Here is a 22,499-nt window from a genome sequence, read left to right as displayed (position 1 = left end):
CTGTTATTTTAAGCATCATTTCTCTTTGTAAAAGTTTCATGATGTGCAGGTTTTCTTCTTCTCATTGTGGCATTTCTTGTTATCTCTGTGAGTATTTGGTCAGTGGTTGTGGTGGTCTGTTGTGTCATTGATGCATCAGTGCTTTACACCCACACAAGGCCAGAAAACGTCTCACACTACAGGAAGTCAGAGCTCTCCAGCTGCACTTTGAGAGTTTTTTTTTTTTACATCTTTCTCTACTTTATTATAAATTACATGTTTCCCTCTCTTTCTCTTTCCCCCATGGGACACTGAAGCAAACAGTTGGCTTCAAATGATGTTCACGAAGCAGTTCCCACCTTTTTGTGTGCTGCTTCATGACTGCCAGATGTTAGAACATGCAGCTACAGTATATATAGATAATCCCAGTGGTGGGATTACAGGCTGCTGTGGGACTGAGGCTGTGCGTGGGCTGCGTGCACCCTGCTGAGGTTGATTTTAACATTCTTCCTCATTAGCTGGTGACACTTTGAGTGTTGCGGGATTGTTTTTGAAACCAGGAAGGGTCAATCAGCCACCATATTCCCAGCATCTGTGGGAAAACTCATACAGTGGGGCAACAGTTTATATTTCATGGTGATTACGGTGCCATCACTTGCATAAACACTGCTTGTTTTTGTCAGACCTCCATAATCATTGCATGAAAGGGATATCCCATTTCAGAGTTAAGAGGACAAAAATAAACATCTTTTAGGGAAATGTTTTGCAGATAAACTAGACTTTGCTTGCTTAATCCTTGTCTTGGATGCTCCATGCTGTGAATTTTCTCAGAAAGTCTTCTCTTGTCCCTGTTAGGGTGCACTACACAAGGCTGTTTCCCCTTGCCATGTCAGAGCATAGCAGTCCCCCACACTGCTATTGTACTCACAATGTTCCAGGCCCAACTAGACCTAAGTACAGTTCTCCCCTGTACTTCCATCCTCCCATTGTAATACAACATAGGCAGGTTTTCCTATGCAGAGTTTGGGAACACTTCGGCTCATAGCTGACAAAATGAAAGTCATGAAATTTTCAAATATTTCTTTTAAATGAAACACCAGTTTATGACTAGAACATTGTATACAGGCCTTCAAGAAACTCTGAGCTAGATATTAAGCACATCTAGAGTTCTGCTTGAAATGTTTCAAATATCTACCAGTGGATCCTGATCCAGAGGTTCATGACCCCTGGTCAAGAAAAACTGTTGCATTAATTAAATGTCATGTGCATTTCGCCTGTGCTTGTGCTCATGCATGGGCAACTGCTCCCACCTCTTTCAACCATGCTGCTTTTTGCAGCCCTCCCCCACCCCAGCTGCTCCTTTATGCTATATCTGACTTAGTGTCATTCCGTTGTCATTGATGCCTGCTCTGCTTTAGGATTATTGCCGCTTCTCTCCCTGCCTCAGGCTTTCCTTGTAGGCACAGGAAGAGCAGGAGTGTGTGCTGTTCCTGCTTGATGCTTTCCACATGGTCTTGTTGAAGGGCAGGGGGATCCCAGAACAGCCACACCGCCAAATATGAATAACAGCAATGAGAGCAAAATCAATAACCACTAATCAAGAGGAAAATTTGAACCATGTTTTAACGTTTTTTCCTCAGTCTAACGAAGCAACTCTTGCAGGTTATTTAAGTTCCCAAAAATTTGATATTCAAGCTTCATACTCATTTTTCTGTATTAGCCATGATCTTAGTCGGTACATTCTATCTTAAGTGTTCCTCAGATTTCTTCAAAGGCATCCTTTTAAAGTCCCCCACCACCCATCAGTCAACATTTAACCTCATCATGTTGCAGTAGCCAAACACTGTTTTTCCGTTCTTTTTAAAGTCACTAAAATAAGAGATGAATATGATATTCTTGTTCAGTGAAGGATGTTTTTCTCTGTTTTATCTTTGATGTAAATTCATATCCTGCTGTTGCCCCAGTGTACCTCTTTGGTCAGTTTTTGCAAGAAATAGCATCAGCAACCAGTCACAATAACATTCGTCAGTCCTAATGCTGCCAAGTGACACATGCCTTTGGCGTCCCTGCATTTGTCTGTTGTCTTTCAAAATCATCATCACTGACACTGAGGTTAGTGGTTCTGTTAAGTGCTGATGTATTGCTTCCTCAGGGAACGGGTCCATCGTCCCTGCCTGCTGGGGCCCGGAGAGGATAAGGTGATTCCAATCCCTTATTCCCGTCATCATCACCAGCAGGGTCCCAAGTGTATCAGCGGTCCTGGGAAAGTTTGAGGGAAGTGCTGTGGGAACGTGAACTGTACGCAGAGAGCAGTGACAAGAAGGGAAGGGGGGGGGGTCTGTGTGTGTGTAGTGGGTAAGGAGGATGGAGGGGTGAAGTGTGATGCAGCATGAGCTTGCGTGTACATTGTGTGTGTAGCATGTTCCAGTAATGTGTGTACGTGTACAAACTTAAAGGATCTCTCTCTCTCCATCTGTCTCTCTATCTGACACTCTTTCACCCTTGTTTATTGGAAGCAGGAGGAGGGGGAGGAAACGGACCAGTCATGTTTTCGGAACAACTCAAGAGCTTTTCCTTTTGGGAGCGGAAGCACTGAAGGCAGTTAATTTTGAGAGACAGTGGTTCTGGTTTAAATAAGGGCTTTGGGTTTGCCATGAAACTTTGACAATTTTAACATCCTGACCAAACTGATGTCATCCTTCATCTTTTTTAGAGCATCAAAATATCTAAGAGACAGTTCTCAGTTCACTTTAATGTTCTTTATTGGACAGGTGGTGATGCCGGATATGTTGAAATGATGAATGAAAGCTTGTAATACTTCCAGATAAGATGGTGAATCATCAAATCTAAAACATATGTTTCATCGGTACAGAAAGATACTCAATGCTCTTAAAATAGAGCTTGTCAAATTGGTTAATTATGTAAAGATGTTAAATGGGGTTTGATTTCACAAGATTTGTTTCACAATTTTTTCCAACTGCCTCCCTCTTTCTATTCCTCCTCCACCCTCGCTCTTCCCAAGCACCGCTCTTCCGCCCTCTCTCTCTTTCCCACCCTCTCTTGCGTACAGGCCTGTGATCCATCCTTAACTGTTTCCAGACGTCTGAGTGCTGCAGGCCTTAACCCCCCACCCCACCCTCCCTCCTCCCTACTCCCAAACAAAATAACAAACCATTTCTTCCCGTCCTTGGCTCTTCCTTCTTACTTTGCAGTGAAATTGAGCCTAATGACGCAGCTGCTTCAGCAAGAGTCCCCTTCACCTGCAAAGCTTTAAGATTTCTGTTGTACAATATGATATCCTGACAGAACTCTTTCACAATCTGATCCATGCTGCAGTGTCAGCAGCCTGTGTGAATGCCCTCATTTTTACTTTTGTTTACACCAAAACCAATTAATGGCTCAGCATGGCTCTAGAATAGCTCGGGTGCGGCATTGTTGCCAGCGAGCGTGTTGCAAAGCTGCACACAGTGACCCGTTTGTTGGTGGGTAGAGCGCTGGTGAGACAGGAACAAAAAGAGCCAGACATTGTCGCTCTGTCCTGGTGCAGCGAGGCATCAAATACCTCCTGAGAGAGATGCATGTGCACCTCAGAATGTGGATGCTGACCAGAAACTAATAAAAGAAGAAGACCCACTTTTACTCTCTGTTTGTTTCAACTTGGGTTATCTCCTTCAGTTGTGGATTGTTTGTAAAACTCTTTCTACACACTGGAACTCATGAGGGTAGAAGTCAATCAATGATGGCATGCAACCTTATTAAGGGCAGAGGTGCAGGGGTTAGCTCTGTTGCCTCACAGCAAGAAGGTCCCTGGTCCGCTTCCCCATCAGGGCCTTTCTGTGTGGAGTTTGCATGTTCTCCCTGTGCATATATGGGTTCTCTCCAGGCACTCTGGCTTCCTCCCAATACCTAAACATGTCCATTAGGTTAACTGGGGACTCTAAATTGGCCATAGGTGTGAATGTGAGTGTGTATGGTTGATGGTCTGTATATGTCAGCCCTGGTATTGACTGGCGACCAGTCCAGGGTGTACCCCGCATCTAGCCAAATGACAGCTGGGAAAGGCTCCAGCCGCCCCCCCCCCCCCCAACAGGATAAGGGGTATAGAGAATGGATCGATGGAACCTTATAAAGACTTATAATAGCCTAGATTTCCTCATGTTTTTGTTTCTTTTTAACAGACTAACAGAATCAGCTCTGGATGGAAGGAAATAATTCCTAAAATACTGACAATAAATGACAGAAGATAGAGTACTGTACAGAACTTTCAGGCATGTTTGGGACAAAATTTAGGCTGAAGTAAGGTCTCATTGTGGTGAGATGCATGAGGGCACTATTGGGCGGAAAGAAGGATTGATACAATGCCAGTCATCATCTGGATGTCTCTGCATATTACCAGTAGAAAATAATTTCTTGAAAAAATAAAACACGGACTAGACCTTTAGGGCGAAGTAAGGGGTAGATGTGACGAGTAAGCATGGTGCAAGGCACTCATTCCCAAAGTCTAGGACAGGACCCATTAGTGGGTCAAGGGAAGGACATGGGACATTTATTTCTGCATCACACATTATAGCCACCATGATAAAACTCAAAACAAGACTCTGTCAATCTTGACTCTGGCTCCCTTCAGCACCCTCTCCAGCTCTAGGTTGTGGCACATCAGGCCCAGTGATGAATTCACTCCCTACATGGCTAAAACTTGTGCATAAGACTGTACTTCAAAAAGGATACATGAAGTTAATCAGCACTTTTTCTTCTTTTTATGCAGAACAAACTGATTTGAAGGCCTCCACCATGAGGAGGGTGACTCCATCCATGCTCCAGGTGACAGTCACAGTTACAGGTAAGTTCTCAGAAGAGAAAAAATCTAGTTTGAATTAGGGATGCACCAAAATGAAAATTCTTGGCCGAAACTGAAAACCGAAAATGAGGAAACCAAGGCTGAAAACCGAAAACCGAAAATGAGGAAACCAAGGCTGAAAACCAAAACACTGAAATAAATTATTATGCCAATTATTAGTACCATTGCATTTATGGCTATGACTGTGTACCAACCTCACTAAAATCAATTGCAATTGCAAAAATTAATATTAATGCTTCAAAGAATAAATCAATTAAAAAATTATGTAAATATTTATTAAGCACTTCATTCCAACAATACACAATATAAAATAAAATAAAATACAAAATAAAATATTTAAATTGACTGCACTCATGTATACATTTTATCAGTGGTTCTCAGCCTTTTTTCGGTCATGTACCCCCTGTGAAGTGTTTTTTCAGCCAAGTACCCCCTAAACAGCGCAAAGCTTTTTGGCCAAAAAGAAAGACATTAAAGAGTGCTGTGACAGCCGTCTGATTCATCAAACTTTGTAACTGATAAACACTTTCAAATAAATATTTGAATTTTTTTTTCATACATTTTAAATATTAAAAATGCATGACTAAAGTCATGGCACATCTTCTCATCTCTAAATGTGGGAATTCAAATTAATTTAATTTAAGGCTTTAAACCCAGAAGTGTGCAAAGCTCTGCTCGGCTGCAGTGGTCACTCTGGAACAAATTGGAAATAAAAACACAGAACTAGAGAGAACTAAAAACCTGTAAATAATAAAAAAAAATATAAAAAAGACTTAGTGAACCTAGTTATAGATCAGCATTTCTTCACAAAAAATAAATAATTAACCGTTTTTTGAATGGAAAGGTTGTGAATACAGTGATTGACAGGCATGTGCCAGTGTGGGTCAAACCATTCTGCCATGGGGGAGACTCAGGGGGTTTTAGGGTGATTAAATTTAAGAGCCTACAAAATATTAACTCCAGTTTATAAACTTAAGGTCCTTACACTCTATACGCGTTTTTTCCATGCAAATTATTTACACAAAATATTTACATTTAGCACCTGTAGCGAGTCAAAGCAAGCTTCCACACCTGCAACATAATTTCGCAGCGCGACATTGCTGCGGATATTTAATAAGCGCATTTGCGCTCATGTGGACATGTCCGGCTGCCTGTTGCCTGTCTCTCTCTCTACCAGGCTAAAAAAAAAAAAAAAAAAAAAAGAGGCAAAAACACAAGCACTGATACAGACGGGTATGAGGAAATATGAAACATCAGGTGGTGTTGGAGAGGAGGACATTTTGTTAAATATCCGCTGGAGCTGTTTCTAAACTAACGGGACTTTAGTGAAATATTTACCAACACAGTCTCCTCTGACCTCAGACAAACGACTTATAAATGCTCCAGATCAACCAGCTAAATGACTCTCCGAACAGTCTGGAGCACAAACAGGTGAGCCAGTCTGTGTGCTGTGGAGAGAGTTAACTCCTCTCACCGCGAGCCTCAGCTGTCCAATATTGTAACTCTTATTGATCATATTTGACATAGAATGAATGAAAAGTCAGTCCCTCCTCTTACAAACTTGGCTGGCACAGTGAATGAAACCGTGAAACAAAACGGCACTGACAGCCTGGCTGTGCAGTGCCGGCTGGAGTGAAGGACAGAGAGGGACAAACCTCCTTTTATCTTCCGCTGCAATAAATATCACTGTTTATCAGAGGACAGAGAAAACACACCGCAGACGTTCGCAGCACAAATGTGATTTTAGAATGTAATACACAAGCAAAATCGTGTCGCTCCTGACATGCAAAGAAAGGCGCTATTTTTCTTAAATAGTCTGCATGTATTTTAAAATCTCGCCAACCCCCTGGAGTGCCTTCACGTATGCTACCCCTAATCGAGAACCACTGATCCAAGCGCGTGCTGGCCGCGGTTTTTGCTTGTGTCATCACAACGTCGTGTTTCGGCCTTGTTGTTTAGGCGAAAAAAGTCTTTGCACTTTTGGGCCATTTTCGGCCGAAAATTTTCGGTGGACGAATTTTCGGTGCATCCCTAGTTTGAATCACAAATGCATTTTCAGGGAAGCATATTTAAATAAAGTGAAGCTGGAGAGTTGGAGTGGGTCCAATTTTAAAAAACAGATTCTTTTTTTTTAGAAATCATTTATTTGATGTCAAGTTAGTGAGATTACACAAAACTTTGATCTAAAAGAGAACAAATGCAGTAAAACTGATCTCTGTCATTTCAAATGCATTCATCACTGACAAGGCATCATTATCCTCCCACATTTCCACCCCAGATGCCTTATATCCTTCATCGTTTAGAGATAGAACAGGATCTGGCATGTATTGTTGATTTAACCTTTGACTTCATGGTGCTGTCTCTTTGACCCCCATTCTGACCTTTTCTCCCCTGTTGTGTCAAATCAAGCTCTGCTGTATCTCTGCGCTGAGCTGAGCTGTGTGGAGATCACACCGGATGAGAAGGAGCTCGTCCTGTCCCGAGGCTCCTCTCTCACCCTCACCTGCTCCGGATCAGGGGAGACCACCTGGGAGTTCAAGAGGGAAGACGTGCCGTTCTTCCAGCTGGAACAGTCTCAGAGCTACAGCATTGAACAAAGCAGCGTCACATCCAGTGTGCTGACTTTGTGGAACGTGAGCTGGAAGCACACAGGGGTGTATGTGTGTATCGATCGACTCAACTGGGAAATTAAGGAAGTTTCTGTTTTTGTCCCAGGTGAGGCCTGGCTTATTTACATTTGACTTGAATGTTTAGTGTCAAAGACAAATCATATAGCCTCAGCATTTGTTGTCCTGTTGGAACATCTCATTCATGAAAAGATGTCTCTCCATTCCATTTGACAAATGTATTCTTTCAGATTTGAAATATAAAATGCACAGTTTCAGTACATTCAAAACTTGTTAAATATTTTATCTTAATATTTGTTGTTTCTGTCATCTCAACTGTTGTGATGTTTTCCTATTCAAAAAATGATTGAGTAAAAATCAAGAGCTTGACACAACAGGATAGATCTTATATTAAAGTTAACTCAAAACAGAAACATACTGATTAAAAAGACTTTATATAAACTGGCTGCATGGAGCAGTACTTACAACTGTGTACTTCCAGCAAATAAATTCTTTGCTTCCGTCCCAGATAAACCATGAATAACAAGTAAATACTGATCTGCCTAAATAACTAAATTCTAAGTAGATTTAACTATTGCAAGTTTATATTAATTTTAGTCAAAAAGTTGTAATGCAATCAAGTTTTTGAACAAATTTATCCCAAGCCTAACCTATCATCTCAAATTCAGCCTGCTTACAATTTTAAGACCTCACAGATATGAAATGTCTTTAAGTTAAAACAAGAAGTTGCTGGCATTGGGCATAAACCTTGTATCTCCTTTTTTCATTTTTTTTTTCTCTAAATTAGTGAGATTGGTCACCTTTTACATCTGTCAGTGGTTTTGTCAAGCAATAAAAAGTGTCCAAAATACTGACTATGACCATTTAGTGTTAAATTAATTGAAATATACAAAAATTTGTATTCCTTGAAAGTGGTGATTAAAGTGATGTAGTGGTGATTTTGGAGATACAAGGTTTTGGCCTGTTGCCAGTGAAGTCTTACTGCAGTATTTAAAAACAAACTAGTCCCACCAAAAACTTCACCAATGCAAATAAAAATCCAAAAATTTAATGAGAGGACGACAAGAAGCTCTTGCAAAAAACAAAAAGCGTATTAGATCTTTTTGTTTTGTAACTTTCACTTAGATCGCGTCCTTACCATTCAATTTTTGTCGGTAGAAAATGCTGACTCGTACACAGTGCATTCACAAAGTTGCACCCTTGTGCTACAGTTGTTTACATATATTTCTTCTCAATAATCTACACTTAGTGCCCTATGATGATAAAGTGAAATCGCTAAAAATGAATCTAAATGACTGTAGCAGCAGCCTGAAACACAGCAAACTTGAAAGAAGTGAAGGAGGTCTGCATACTTTCTAAATGCACTGTATACTGTATAAACAGAACACTTCAAGGATATAAACTTGGAAGTATGGAGCTCTGTGGTACAGTTGTTTGACACTAGTTAATCATCAAGAATATCAAACAAGTTGTGTTTCTGTCCATAGATCCTGATGTTTGGTTCATAAATAGCTCACACGGCATGGTTGCCAAAACCAGTGAGGAAAGCACCATCCCCTGTGTGGTCACTGATCCCAACATCAACGTCACCCTGTATGAGAAGGACACCGATGTGCCCGTCAAGGGGTTTTACATTCCCAGTGAGGGTTACAAGGCACCGCTGGAGGACAGGACCTATGTTTGTCGAGGAGAGATGAAGGGAGAGGTGAAAGAGTCTCAGGCCTTCAACGTCTACAGCATCGCTGGTGGGTGTTCAGCTTAAAAAGCTTTGATCAGACAAACATCCCTTAAAATATAAAGATTTGGTTCTCATCAGCGCTCCCCTGTGTGTACTGAAACTCCAAAGAACTTAAAAACATGGTTGGCCCCTTTCATTCGGTGTCATCCCACACTAAACTATAAAAGTTAATGAGTGTATCAGTGCAACATAAAAGCTCATAAAATCTTAATGTCTATTACTTCAAACAGCTTATGCAGCATAATTTGCAAGTTTGAGTGCCAGAGCAATGCACTGCTGAACTGGCAGGAAAAGTTATTTCCATATTAACACAAATGCATTTGGTAAAGGTTTGCTAACATTAAGAATTTCTGGACACACTGAGGTAAAAGGCTTTTCCTAATTAACATGTACAATAGAGGAGGAAGTTAGCAGAAGTTTTAACTAAAACCAATCCAGGATTTTTTTAACAGCTCATGTGATTGGTAGTGGAGCAGACTTTTGGCATATTGTTCGGATAAATCACATCACCACAACTACGCTCTCCCTTTTCCTCCCAGTCCCAGAGGCCATTGACGCCTACATCAACGCGTCAAAGACGGTCCTAAAGCAGGGCGAGCCACTCACGGTAAACTGCACCGTGCTAGGAGTGGATCTGTTGTCCTTTTCCTGGTATATCCCCAACAGAGAGGTGAGTAGGAGTGAGGCAGAATAAGAACTTTTGTTCTGCTTTCTCCTTCGCGATCACTCTCAGACCTCTGAGCTGAGGCCAAATTACAACAAGATGTAGAGACACTCCTCAATTTTTGTCCCCCTATGTAAACGCTTTAAAACATGTGGTGTTAGTAATAATCAGTCCTGCTTTGGTTCCTATTATTATGACAGTTTACCTTTGCTATTTTGTTCAGTTTTAGTAATTTTACCCTAAATTATTGAACTACAATTGGCAGCTGAAGTCAATTTATTGCACAGTCAGGCTACATAATGATGTAATTCTACTTCCTCATCATTTCACTTTCTCCCATCAATGTTAACAAGATCGAGCCATTTACAGAAGAGTTGTCCACCATGGTGCGCTCCTGCCTGATCTTCCCTCAGACCACTGTGGCCCACAGCGGAAACTACATCTGCCATGTTCATGAAAGCGTCCAAGACCAGACAGCCTCTGCCAGCATCAACATCACTGTGCTTGGTTAGAGTAACGCACGCATGCACACAATCCAAACCAAAACAAAACAAACCCATGCTGCACAGGTTATTATTATGTTTCACTGACTTAGAGAAGACTGCTTATTATGTAAACCTTCACAAGTCAAGGTGAGAGAGGTGATTCTTTTTAAGGAAATGAGGATGACCTTCTGTTTATTTCTGTTCAAAGTGTGACATAAACCATAGCCATGATGTGAATGTCCTTAAAAGCAAAGCCATCAAACATGGGGTACAGCGACTCTTTATTTAGACTTTTGGAAATAAACTGGGTGCACAAGAAGTGTTTGGAAGATGTGATGTCAACTGTAAAAGTGAACACGTGTTTTTTGCAAGCAGCAGCTTCAGAGCCAGTTACAGCAGGGTTCATCATAATGTAGTCGTCTTTATCCCCTTTGGGTAGTCACTGATTGCCTCTCAGTTGGAACATGCTTATTCCTTCTGCAGTGAGGTGTGTTATGTTTATAAAACCTTTAAATAACTTTAACCGCTGTGCTTCATGGAGACTACGACACTTTAGTAGTTCTCTCTGGACATCTCAGTGGAAAAGACAGATACTGTCTGACCACAGAAGGTCAACAACCAACACAACCAGTAGAGGACACTCTCTATCCTGATTCCCTATACACCCTGAGAAGGTTTTGCATTTTTGTACTTAAACCATAATTTGAATAAAAAATGATGTTAAAGAGACTATGTGTAGCAATAAGCCTATCAAAAATTCAATATTTCTAGGGATACATGTTGGTTAAACAATTTGCAAACGTTTTCTGAATAATTTCCAGTCAAATGCTCTATTTATACTGCAACACAGCAGCCTGCCACTAGTCGCCACTAGCTAATTATAATGACTACTGCCTGGTTGTCACAATTGTACTCAGCTTAAAGAAATGTTTCTTTGGTTGAAATTTCCTTAAATGAAAGTGAAAGTACTAGTCTGTAAAGCTACAGAAGTAAAAGTAAAACTTTTTTAATTTAAAGTTTACTTTAAGTACTGAAGAACAACAAGAGAATTTGGATCTACCACCAGATTGTTCAGGTCACACCTCTATGATAAATTAAGATACACATCAAAATCGACAGTGCTTATCAGATTTACCACTTTAAGTGTGTAGATTGGACCAAGATTTTTCAATATGAAAGAGATGCAGTAATTCTTAAAAATCTGTGGCAGGGTGGGTCTGCTCTTGCAAGAACAAAGCAGAGAGTCAACCTCAAAGCAAGACAATACATACAGTTAAAAAATATGCATGGTGCGTCCCTAAGGAACACCGACAATCACAGGAGACTCTAACTCAGTGGATAACTTCAACCATGGTGCAAATGTGTCGAACTAAAACAAAAACAATCCGCCAGAAACATGAGCAAAAGAACCCCAACAGGAATCACTGTACAACAGGCAACATCCAAACACAGTTAACTCTGCCCTTACAGCCACACTTATTTGAAATTGCAGTAGGCAGAGCTTCGATAAGTACAGTCACTCTGATTAAAACGTACTAAAGAAGAAGTCAAAGTAAGAATTTTGAATTGGCTCGAAAAGTACAAGCGCCAAAGAAAACTACTCAATTACAGTAATTTGAGCAAATGTAATTTGAGCCCATGTTTAATCCAACATACCCAACTGCTATGACATTGATAGCATCTTGTAGGAACAGTCTGGTTTTGCACAATTTCAATCTAGAAATGGGGATAAAGTTCATTTATAGGCTGTGTCCTTTCAAACTCACATAAAACAAAGCATTGAGTGATGACTTTCCCCATAGGGATGTGGACCTGTAAAGAGGGTCGAAGGCTGGCTGTGCTTGCACTGTTAACATTAGCCACATTCTGCTAACCACCTTTGACTGTAACAGTGTGACAGAGTTTACCATAGCAGAGTAAGGTTAATTTACAGAATGTATTTGATTGACTTTAGACTTGTCAGCCAAAAACTGGTTCTAAGGAACACCATGTTGCACTTTTTCTACATTGATTGTACGCTTCTGATGCTGTTGAGCATTGTTTTATTTTAGGAGATTTTAAAGCCAGAATCAGGGAACATTTGACCATGTTTTTCTACTGAAAGTTGCTGAATTGTTGATTGATGTAACCTAGTTATGTTAAAAAATAATTAAATTAAAAAAAAGAAATCAAGGAAGTATAACTTCATGACTGCAGTCACATTTGATAAAAAAGTTAGATTTCCTTCAAGTTATGCTGAAGATGAAATGTGCTTTATGTTGCTCATGAAATAATATTCTTCCTGCAGAGCAAGGCTTTGTGAATCTGAGGTCGGCTCAGAAACAAAACATTTCAGCCAGACTCCAGGAGAACGTGGAATTGAGGGTAGAAATTGAGGCTTACCCTCCCCCTCAGGTCCGCTGGAGCAAAGACGACGCCACCATCAAGGGAGACAAAATCATCATGACAAGACAAGAGCAGGAGATCAAGTAAGACACCTCAACTGACTTCTCATACCACCTTAAACCTTAAAAATTCCCACAAACCACAAAGCCACTAAAGGCTTCATGTGAGGAGTTGTATTAAGTTAGTCAGCCTCTGGAGGTGTCAGGCTGTTGTCAGTCATCAGCTGATAAAATCTCCCCAAACAGTCTCCAGAGGGCAGCAATCCATCACTCATCACACAGGAACCATAAACACAAGATGGTTGTCACAACTCACTAATGGGTTTAAAAAAGGGGCCAAATGATGTTTTAATTAAAGGGCTGTTGCAAACAAAATAACTACAACTAACTAACTGTTTTGTTATTTTCTATGACCTTAATTGCTCAAAAATAAATCTAGAATGTTGTTGTTGAATACAATGAATGGAACGATTATGTCAATACTGACACTTCTGCCATCCATCATGGTAAGTGACGTTATAATAGTGACATGTCTGCAAAAGGGCTCTGAATAGATGATCTTTTTAAATTTCCCCACATGTTTACATTCTTCTTTCTCAGGTATGTCACTGTTCTCACCTTGGTGAGGGTGAGGACTGAGCAGAAGGGCCTCTACACTGCCCACGTCACAAATGGAGATGACACAAAAGAAATGACTTTTGACCTGGAGGTCCGAGGTAGGAGGCTCTTTGAAAACATCAAATTTTCATGTACATCATGTTTTTTTAATACCAGAGAGCTCGGTTTTTTAAACTCTTAAGGTTACATTTACATATTTGCACCAATTAACACACTGATGGTAGAGGATGCTATGAAAAATGTCCATGAGTGTTAACTAATCCCATTCATACATGCTCATTCACATTCAAACCCTGCTGATGCGACAGTGGGGGCAATTAAGTTCAGTATCTTGCCCAGTGAAACATAGATTTTCTGATTAAGCAAGGCCATGTATGTTTTTTGTCATAGTAGTTGAGTTGAAGCATCAACATTAGAAAAAGGAGAGAAGACTGTCTTGAAGACTTATCCATGTCTGCTCTCCCTGTATGTAGTTCCATCTCAGATTAAAGACCTGACGGACCACCACCTCCCTGGGAAGAGACACTTGGTGACCTGTGTTGCTGAGGGGGTCCCAACCCCAAGCATACAGTGGTACAGCTGTGACCGCATGCTCAAGTGAGTCACACAACTAATGTCCCACTGTGAACACCAGGGGGCTGAAGATGCACAAAAATGTATTTCACTTTCCAACTCTGTGCCTCCTCTTTTGCCTTGTTTGACTCCACCTGCTGCTCTCACTTTTTCTTCAGGTGTAGCAACCAGACAGCGTTGTGGCAGCCGCTGAAAGCCGAGCCAGAGACACTGAGCATCCAAACCAACATCAATTACAATGAGACTCGCAAAATCAGCCAGGTTCGAAGCCAGCTGACCTTCCTCAAGCCGCAGCAGGTGACGGTGCGATGTGAGACCAGCAACCAAGCCGGACTCATTGACAGGAGAGACATCAAACTGGTGTCCAGCAGTAAGCATCATACGCAGTTATAATTTTACTTATAAAACTTATAAAACACTTATCAACAGGGAAATTTAATTCTTGTGCTTTAAGTATGTATTTATTCTTTTTAATGAGCAAATGTGGAGCATACCTGTCAACTGTTAAAAATGTACACGCAATTCAAACATGATTCTAAAGCTTTTTGTTTCAACCAAACAATAACGGAGAGGTAGAGTATAAAGAAGGTTTAGGTCTGAAAAGTTTAGATTTCAGAGACACTGTGAAATGTTTCCATAAGCTTTAACCTGAAGTTTTAACATTTCAACATCGCACATTTATTGTCGTATAATTGGTAATATGTTTATAAGGCAAAGTTTTTTGTTTGAAACAACGTCTTAAATGTTCATGCTCTGTGTACTTCTGCTTGTTGCAGCATTATTCTCCCAGGTGGCAGTGTTGGCTGCTGTACTAGCCTTGGTGGTCATCATCATCATGTCCATCATCATCCTTATCGCTGTATGGAGGAAGGTGAGAAAGCTCCTCTTCACAAGCTGTGTGCAACCAAAAAGTCCAGAAAATTAAAATGTGTGTAAGCAGCCTTTTAGAGTGGAGTTGTAACACTTTATTGCAGGGTTGTCAAACTCAAAACCTGGGGGCCAAATCTGGCCTGATTTCCTCCAGTATAAAAATGTAAACTTGACAATAATGATGACAAATACCCTTGTTAAATCATAAAAATTCGAAACGGTAAAGAGTAAAAATGATAAGAAAAAAATCTGAAATGTAGAAAAAGAAATGAATCTTTGTTTTTATTTCATATTTTCAGTTTTGCATCTTACAGTTATGACTTAAACATATGATTTTGACTTTTTATTTGCTATTTTTAAGTTTTCAATTTATAACTTTGACTCTTTATCTTAGAATTTGACTTTTCAGATTCACAATTTAACATTTATCTCATATTTTCACCTATTAAACTCATGATTCTAAGTTTTATCTCATATTTTGAGCTGTAAAACTCATGATCTCGACTTTCCATCTCATATTTTTGCCGTCTAAAAACATTATTTTGACTTTTAATTTAATGTGTTGACCTCTTGAACTAAATAATTTGACTTTTAATCTTAGATTTTGAGCAATTAAAGTGATCATTTTGACTTTGTTAAATCTCAGAATTATTTATCATCAAACCTAAGTTTTGAAGTCCTAAGTGGTGAAAATGAAGTTGGCAGCTTATGGCCTAATGTTGACCCTGTTAGGGTCTCAGGTTAGACTTAAATTCAGAATCCGGCCCTTGTTGTGATTAGATTTTCCATATCCTTGTTCTATTGCACGTTTCTTTCTTTTTTTTTTTGAGGTCCTTATTGAGATATCAAACAAAAGAATGGCTGCCCTCACCACCCCTTTGTGTTCTCAAGGGCAATAATGTGAAATAAGGGTACCAAAACGTGTGCTATGCTTTTTACCCCAAAAGTACATGGGGCAGTGTGATGACAAAAAAAAAAAAAAGTTGTTTTTTTTTGTTTCTGTTTTTGTTTTTTTTTTGCATGAGGGCAGCATTATGCAGTTGAGGACTAATGTTGGTTTGATTTCTCTGTCTTCACAGAAGCCTCGTTATGAGATCAGATGGAAAGTGATTGAATCTGTGAGCCAGGACGGTCATGAGTACATCTATGTTGACCCCATCCACCTGCCCTATGACCTGGCCTGGGAAATGTCTCGAGATAACCTGGTGCTGGGTGAGTCCTCAAGGCATAAAATGACAAATGATGTTGAAGAGGGGTGCTTATATGAGCTTTTGAAGACCACTGTGACATGTCACATGACACAGGCTGTGCTAAAGCCATAAACAACCCAGATGTGCTACCACTTAATGCATTTCCTATTAAAAGTACAAGTCAAAAATTTAAAATGTTTACAAAAGACACATGGATAAGCTCATCAAATAGAAAGTTTTTAAAGTCATGCAGATGAACAGGAGAAGAAATGCATTAATATTTGGATATAGGGTTGCCACCATATCAGATTTTTAAACTTCAGTGTGATTCTTGTTTAAATTAAACAACACTGATTGTTTTCTTTTTGATACCAGATTAACTAGATGCCACGTCAATCATCACACAGATCTATTTTCGCAAAGTTTCAATCTGAAACATTTGATCCCGGTTGGAGAATGAATCGACCAGTCAGCATTAAGGAAACTGAGGGAGTAGCTACAGGTGTGGTTTAGTTTTACTGAAAACCGGTAAACATGGCTGCAGGTGAAGAGATTATCATGGGTACAGCTCAAGTGGCAATTTTATGAAAACTGGACAACAAATCTTTATTAAAAGAGGAGTAAAGAACTGTATTGAAAGCTTTTTTTGGTGGAAAGGATGTATTTGCTCTTCCATCATGCAGTTTCAGTATGAGTTTGATTTACCAGTTGGCTGCACAGAGCAGTGAACAGTAATAACACCTGCCTGTCAAGATCATGTTAGGTACTTTTTACCTCCGCCAAGGAGGTTATGTGATCGGGTGGGTTTGCTCATTTGTTGGTTTGTTCGTCTGTTTGTTTGTTGGCAACATAACTCAAAAAGTTGTCGACAGATTTTGATGAAATTTTCAGAAAATGTCAGAAATGGCGAAAGGAAGAACTGAGTCGATTTTGGGACTGATCCGAAACACCGTCTGGATTCAGGATTTTTTTTAAGGATTCTGTACTATTGGGAGATGGGGCTAATGGTGGAAGTCTGCGCTGTTACCACTTTACACCAGGAGATGGCGGACATGAGTAACTTCAGTCCCAGCAGCATTTTGGGTGTGTTTTTATTCAAAGTTTTGGAGTTTATAGAGTTTGAAAGACGCACGCCCAGTCGAGGAGACAAGTCGGAGCGTAACAGAGTGAAAGACAGCCAACTGTAGTGAGAATACTCACAATGCTGGGAGGAATAGAGGAATATTCACCCTCTGCCATGACTTCCAGTTGTCCAGTGAGACCATGGGTGAGACTGTCAGTGCATCTGTTGGCACCAGCAGGCAATGCTTCCACCATGACAGTCCACCCGTAGTGAAGCCAATGCTTTACCTCACTGTGTTTCCACCCCACCAGGGAGAGAGTAATCAGCAAATGCCATGGTGGGGGGCATGTGGGGACGGATCCAGGAATTTTTTAAAGGATTTTTCACTATTGGGAGATAGGGCTAATGGGGGAGGTCTGTGCTCTCTGAGTGCTTTTCTAGTTGTTTTGTTTTCCATAGTGAATTTGACAGACAGAGCACTCTTCCAATCATACTCTGTTTTGTGAAAGTTTCTGCCCTTCCCAAACATCACACATGGTCTTTTGCCCAAATGGATGTGAAATAAATCCCAAGCAACAGATATTGCAACATTCTTTATTTTTATTTTGCCAAATTCCTTCATTTAGGTGAAAAGAAATCAAGATGTTTTTTGTTTGGCTTTGTGTTAATATCAGAATGAAGATGCTTTCAGTCAGTCATGTGAATGTGCTTCTCAGACAAAACAAACAAATGAGTATGTAGGTATCACCAGGGTAATTCAGTGCTTTTTGTGGTTCTGGTTGTCTGGGTGTACTCAAGGATAGAATACTAAGTGAGGTTTGTTGAACTTGTCTATTTGGCCCAAATCCAAGCTCCCTTTAAGGCTCTTCTGTTTCTGATGATGTCTTTTCTGTAGTCAGCTGCTCATGCAATCAAACACACTAAGACACATTGTCAGATATTAAAATCCAAATCAGCTTAGTGTGAGGGGGAAAACACAAAAGTTCAGATTAACATTTTACTGAACAGAGAGGCCCTCTTTTACTTTCAGCTCCACCATGTGCTACATTCACACTCTGTCCTACTGAGCCTTTCTTTGTGTTTCAGGTCGCACTCTTGGATCAGGAGCCTTTGGCAGAGTGGTCGAGGCAACTGCGTATGGTCTCACTCATTCCCAGTCCAGTACAAAAGTGGCTGTGAAGATGTTGAAATGTAAGTCCTACAATGTGAAAGCCATGTGCAGATGACATTAGAGTTCCCTGCTTAGCTGTCACATATTGTGACTCCAGAGCTCAATATTCCTGTGATGTTCCCTGCCAAGCTTTAGTTTGGTTGCCACCCTGGTGTGAGCGTCAGCCAACAGGACAACGGACATTTTGGCAAGGATTCAGTTTATCCTGATCTCAGCATATTTGGTTCTTCTATTCTCATACCTTCCCCTCCCTCCCTCCTTCTCTTCTCTTCTCTTTATGCAGCTACAGCAAGGAGGAGCGAGACTCAGGCTCTGATGTCAGAGCTGAAGATCATGAGTCACCTGGGCCCCCACCTTAACATAGTCAACCTGCTGGGAGCCTGCACCAAACATGGTGAGGATCACATGAAGGTTAACTATGATCCACATGACAATTAGCACTTTTATAGTCTATTTGTGCATTTACAGTAAGCAGAGTTAGTGCTGAGCATTTTTTTCTAGGGAAACTGGCTTGGTGGCCTACTAAGCACATGCACATTTTTTCCATGTTTGACTCCGAGAAACATATTTTCCATAAAAATGTCCTCAAAAAGGAAGTTATGTAGGGCACATCAGTATTCATTTTAGAAAAGGAAGCTCCCAGCCTCCCTCTTAGATTAACCATCATCATCAAATCTAAAAACTGCACAGATATCTGGAATGACCTAAAAGATGAATGTAAGAATCAACCGTTGAAAAGGGTTTTTTCAATGTTCTCTTTTAATAAGGTTTATTTTTAAACTTTTTATCCAAATAAAAAGACAAATGTATTTCCATGAGACATCAAGCCCATTATTTTAAAGAGGATTCTGATAACTTCATTAAAAGTTTTAGGTGTTCATTTTTAACTTTACACTGCCTATAAAAAAGTTTTCACCCACTTGAATGTTTTACCCTTTTACTGATTTTATAAATCAATCATTTTCAATATAATTTGAATTTAAAAAATCTTTAATGTCTAAGTGAAAACAGATTTCTATAAAGTAATGTCAAAAAAATATGACATGTAAAATAAGTGACTGCAGAAGTGTTCAGCCCCTTCAAGTCAGTGTTTAGTAGATGTAGCTGAGTATTTTCTAAAATGAATATCCCCCTTCATTCATTTTAAAAATACTTTCGTCCACACCTGATCGTTTACAAAAAAACTCGTCCACATGTAACCAGCAAATCCTCCGTTAAATGCTGCTCTTAGCATGCCAAACCCATAGGTGGCAGTGTTGTTCAGATCTGAAACCCGTGCCAGCCAATCAGAATGAACTTCTGTCATTCTGTCTCTTTCGCCAGAGATTCAAACACGGCGCAAGCTGTGATGTTTGAGGATCAAAAACTCTGTTTCTCGGCGTACACATGTATCCACAAAACCGGAGTTTTCCAAAATCTCCACTTTGGCTGGAGTTTTCAGAAAAGATCGTTTTTAGTGATGTAAAACTGCGGTTTTAAGGCGATGTGAGGCCTAAACGTATAAAAATATATGCGGTTTCCCAGATACCCAGCTACGTGTGTACAAGACCTTAGTCTCTGTGGATAGGTCTCAATCTGGCTTGCACATCTGAACACTGCAATTGTACTCTAGTCTTCTTTTGCAGAATTGCTCAAGCTCTGCCAGGTTGCATGGGGATCAGGCATGAATAGCCCTTTTCAAGTCCAGGCACAAATTATTTATTGACTCGGCCACTCCAGAACATTTATCTTGTTGTCTTTAAATTATTTCTGTGTATGCTGTATGCTGTGGGTCATTGCCTTGCTGTAAATAAATCTTATCCCAAGCCTCAGTTCTCTTGCAGACCACCAGAATGTTCCTATATTTTTGCGCATTTATTTTACCCTCCACTAGTGTAGTCGAGTCACCAAACCTTGAGTCCAAGTTGAGTCCCAAGTCCCTAGTGTTCAAGTCCGAGTCACTAAAGAAAAATCCTAGACGAGTCCCCAGTACCTAAAACCTAGAGCCAAATTAAATTGAATTATTAATCATTTTTAAGCCATTCTAGCTTTCAAGGTGGGCTACTCTGATGTGCTTCATTAATGTATGAATTTCTTCAACTTCAACTTTTATTCTAAAGGGCAAAAGGAGCAGTTACACTCTTCATCTATAATATTAGTTATATTTACAGGATTATTTGTGTATTTAGGGTAGAAAAATGAGACATGTTTTTAACTGAACTCATGCTTTACCACTATCTTACACCAAATATTCCTCCTTTAAAAATTAAAATTCCAATTTTCTCTGTGGGACATTGGAACACATCATAAAAAGGTCCACAGTATGACGCTGCCACCACCATAATTCACAGAGGTGTGCTTATGGTGATGTGCAGTGTTTGCAGTCTGCCAAACATAGCGTCTTGTCTGAATGCAAAAAGCACCATTTTGGTCTCATCAGACTAAAGAACTTTCCCCTTGAGATATAATACAAGTTTTTTCAACAGTGGCTTTGCCACTAGTCCATAAAGCCTTGACTGGTGAAGAACCCGGGCAACGGTTGTTGTATGCAGTCTCTTCCATCTCAGCTACTGAAGCTTTTAAGTCCCTCAGAGTAGTCATAGGTGTCTGGTTGGCCTCCCTCACTAGTCTCCGTCTTGCATGGTCAGTCTGTTTGTGAGGACAGCCTGATGCAGGGCAATTTACACATGCACCATATTCCTTCAGTTTCTTGATGATGGATTTAACAGAGCTTGGGGGGTTGTTCAGTGCAGTGAAAATATTTTTGTAATCATCCCCCCTACCTCCATCCATCCATCCAGTCATTTTGCCATTTATACCACTTATCCCGTCTTTGATGGTTGGAGGAAGCCGGAGTACCCAGAGACAATCCACACATGCACAGGAAGAACATGCAGGCCCTGTCTGCACAGAAAGGCCCTGGGAAGCAAACCAGGAACCTTCTTGCTGTGAGACAACAGCTCTAGCCCCTGTGCCAACATGCAGCCCATCACACGACTTAAACTTTCAATAACCTCTTTCCCCTAAGCAATTGACTTGACTCTGTTGAATTAGTTTTTGTTTTCACTTTAACATTAAAGAGGGTTTTATTATTTTTTTTTTTTTTGCAATTTTTGTTGTCAAAAAAGGCTAAATTATAGTGATCACGTCTGATTTATAACATCAATAAAAGGGTAAAACATCCAAGGGTATGAATACTTTTTATGGGCACTGTATGTAGATTTTAGTGTGATTGCAGCAGCTTTCAGCTTTTCCTTTTGTAGAAAAATCAGTACTATAAGTGCCTTATTTGATTCTTTGTTTGACTTCTACCAGTTCATTTACAATCAAACATTTTAATTCATCAATGATGCATTGAATGATGTGAATTATGGTTTGAATAAACACTGGCAGATACCTAACAATACACAAGAGAGTAAAAATTTCATGCAAAGAGTGAAAGCATTCCTGTGGCTTGAGAGGTTGTTGATGATAGAAAGAGAGGGAAAAAGGTTTTGCACTGAGGTTTCACACACTGTGAAATACTGCTGTCAAAGCTCCATTTGGACCATAAACACCACAAACTTTTAGCTCTGAAATGAATTCCCAACTGTCCTTAGAATATAAAAGTATATAGTAAATAAACTATTTGTTAATGGTTTATTTGTCTTAATTATGTTTTACCCTAATAAAAGCTATATGTACTGATGGCCTAGCGATAAGGTCACTCATTGTTCTGAGGCTGTAGTCCTCCAAAGGAGGGCCGGGTTGAAGTATGGCCTGTGCCTCCTTTCCCACATGTTCCCTCTCTCTCTCCCTATTTCCCTACTCTATCAGCTGTCTTATCCAATAAAAGCAAAAAGTAGTGCTGGGCAATAATCGGAGATCAATTTCAGTCACATTTTGGCTTTCCACAGTCACAGAAACAAGATAATCATGATAAAACGATCACTGAGCCATATTTCATGTTGCACTTGTTTTGTCCAGAGGTTTTTCCGTGTAGTAATTGTTTCCGTATGTTGTGATATTTTTGCCATGAAATACATTCTTTTTGTTTATCTATTTTTATTATATGTCATTACTTTACATATTGGGCCAAAACCTCATATCTCCATAATCACCAGTTTTTAGGGGATGAAAAAAAAGCTGTATTGTTTAATTATTTAATATTGAATCATCATAGTCTGCATTTTTGCCTCTTTAATTTTATTTTTAAAGTTTTAAAAAAAGAAAAGAAAAAAAATCACTGTAAAGGGCAACCAATTGCACAGATTTAAGGAAAAAAGCAAAATTATGAAAAATTGAAATACAAGATTTTGGC

The 22,499-nt window shown here is 39.9% G+C and overlaps 1 protein-coding gene across 1 annotated transcript in view; it reads left to right on the top strand.

Moving 5' to 3' along the window:
- Positions 1–22,499, top strand: part of pdgfrb (platelet-derived growth factor receptor, beta polypeptide) — a 44,605-nt gene that overhangs the window by 9,886 nt on the left and 12,220 nt on the right. Inside the window, exons 2-14 of the mRNA XM_041797123.1 lie at positions 4,745–4,819; positions 7,247–7,552; positions 8,952–9,209; positions 9,742–9,872; positions 10,220–10,373; positions 12,639–12,819; positions 13,336–13,451; positions 13,827–13,950; positions 14,085–14,296; positions 14,703–14,797; positions 15,876–16,008; positions 18,136–18,240; positions 18,504–18,614. Coding sequence (XP_041653057.1) covers positions 4,771–4,819; positions 7,247–7,552; positions 8,952–9,209; positions 9,742–9,872; positions 10,220–10,373; positions 12,639–12,819; positions 13,336–13,451; positions 13,827–13,950; positions 14,085–14,296; positions 14,703–14,797; positions 15,876–16,008; positions 18,136–18,240; positions 18,504–18,614 — 1,975 coding nt within the window. The 5' untranslated portion in view covers positions 4,745–4,770. The remainder of the gene's footprint in view (positions 1–4,744; positions 4,820–7,246; positions 7,553–8,951; positions 9,210–9,741; positions 9,873–10,219; positions 10,374–12,638; positions 12,820–13,335; positions 13,452–13,826; positions 13,951–14,084; positions 14,297–14,702; positions 14,798–15,875; positions 16,009–18,135; positions 18,241–18,503; positions 18,615–22,499) is intronic.

This window comes from Cheilinus undulatus, linkage group 10 (assembly GCF_018320785.1).
Source record: "Cheilinus undulatus linkage group 10, ASM1832078v1, whole genome shotgun sequence".
Taxonomy (NCBI): Eukaryota; Metazoa; Chordata; class Actinopteri; order Labriformes; family Labridae; genus Cheilinus; species Cheilinus undulatus.
The sequence above is the reverse complement of the archived record's forward strand: the minus strand, read 5'-3'. Positions and strand labels throughout refer to the sequence as shown.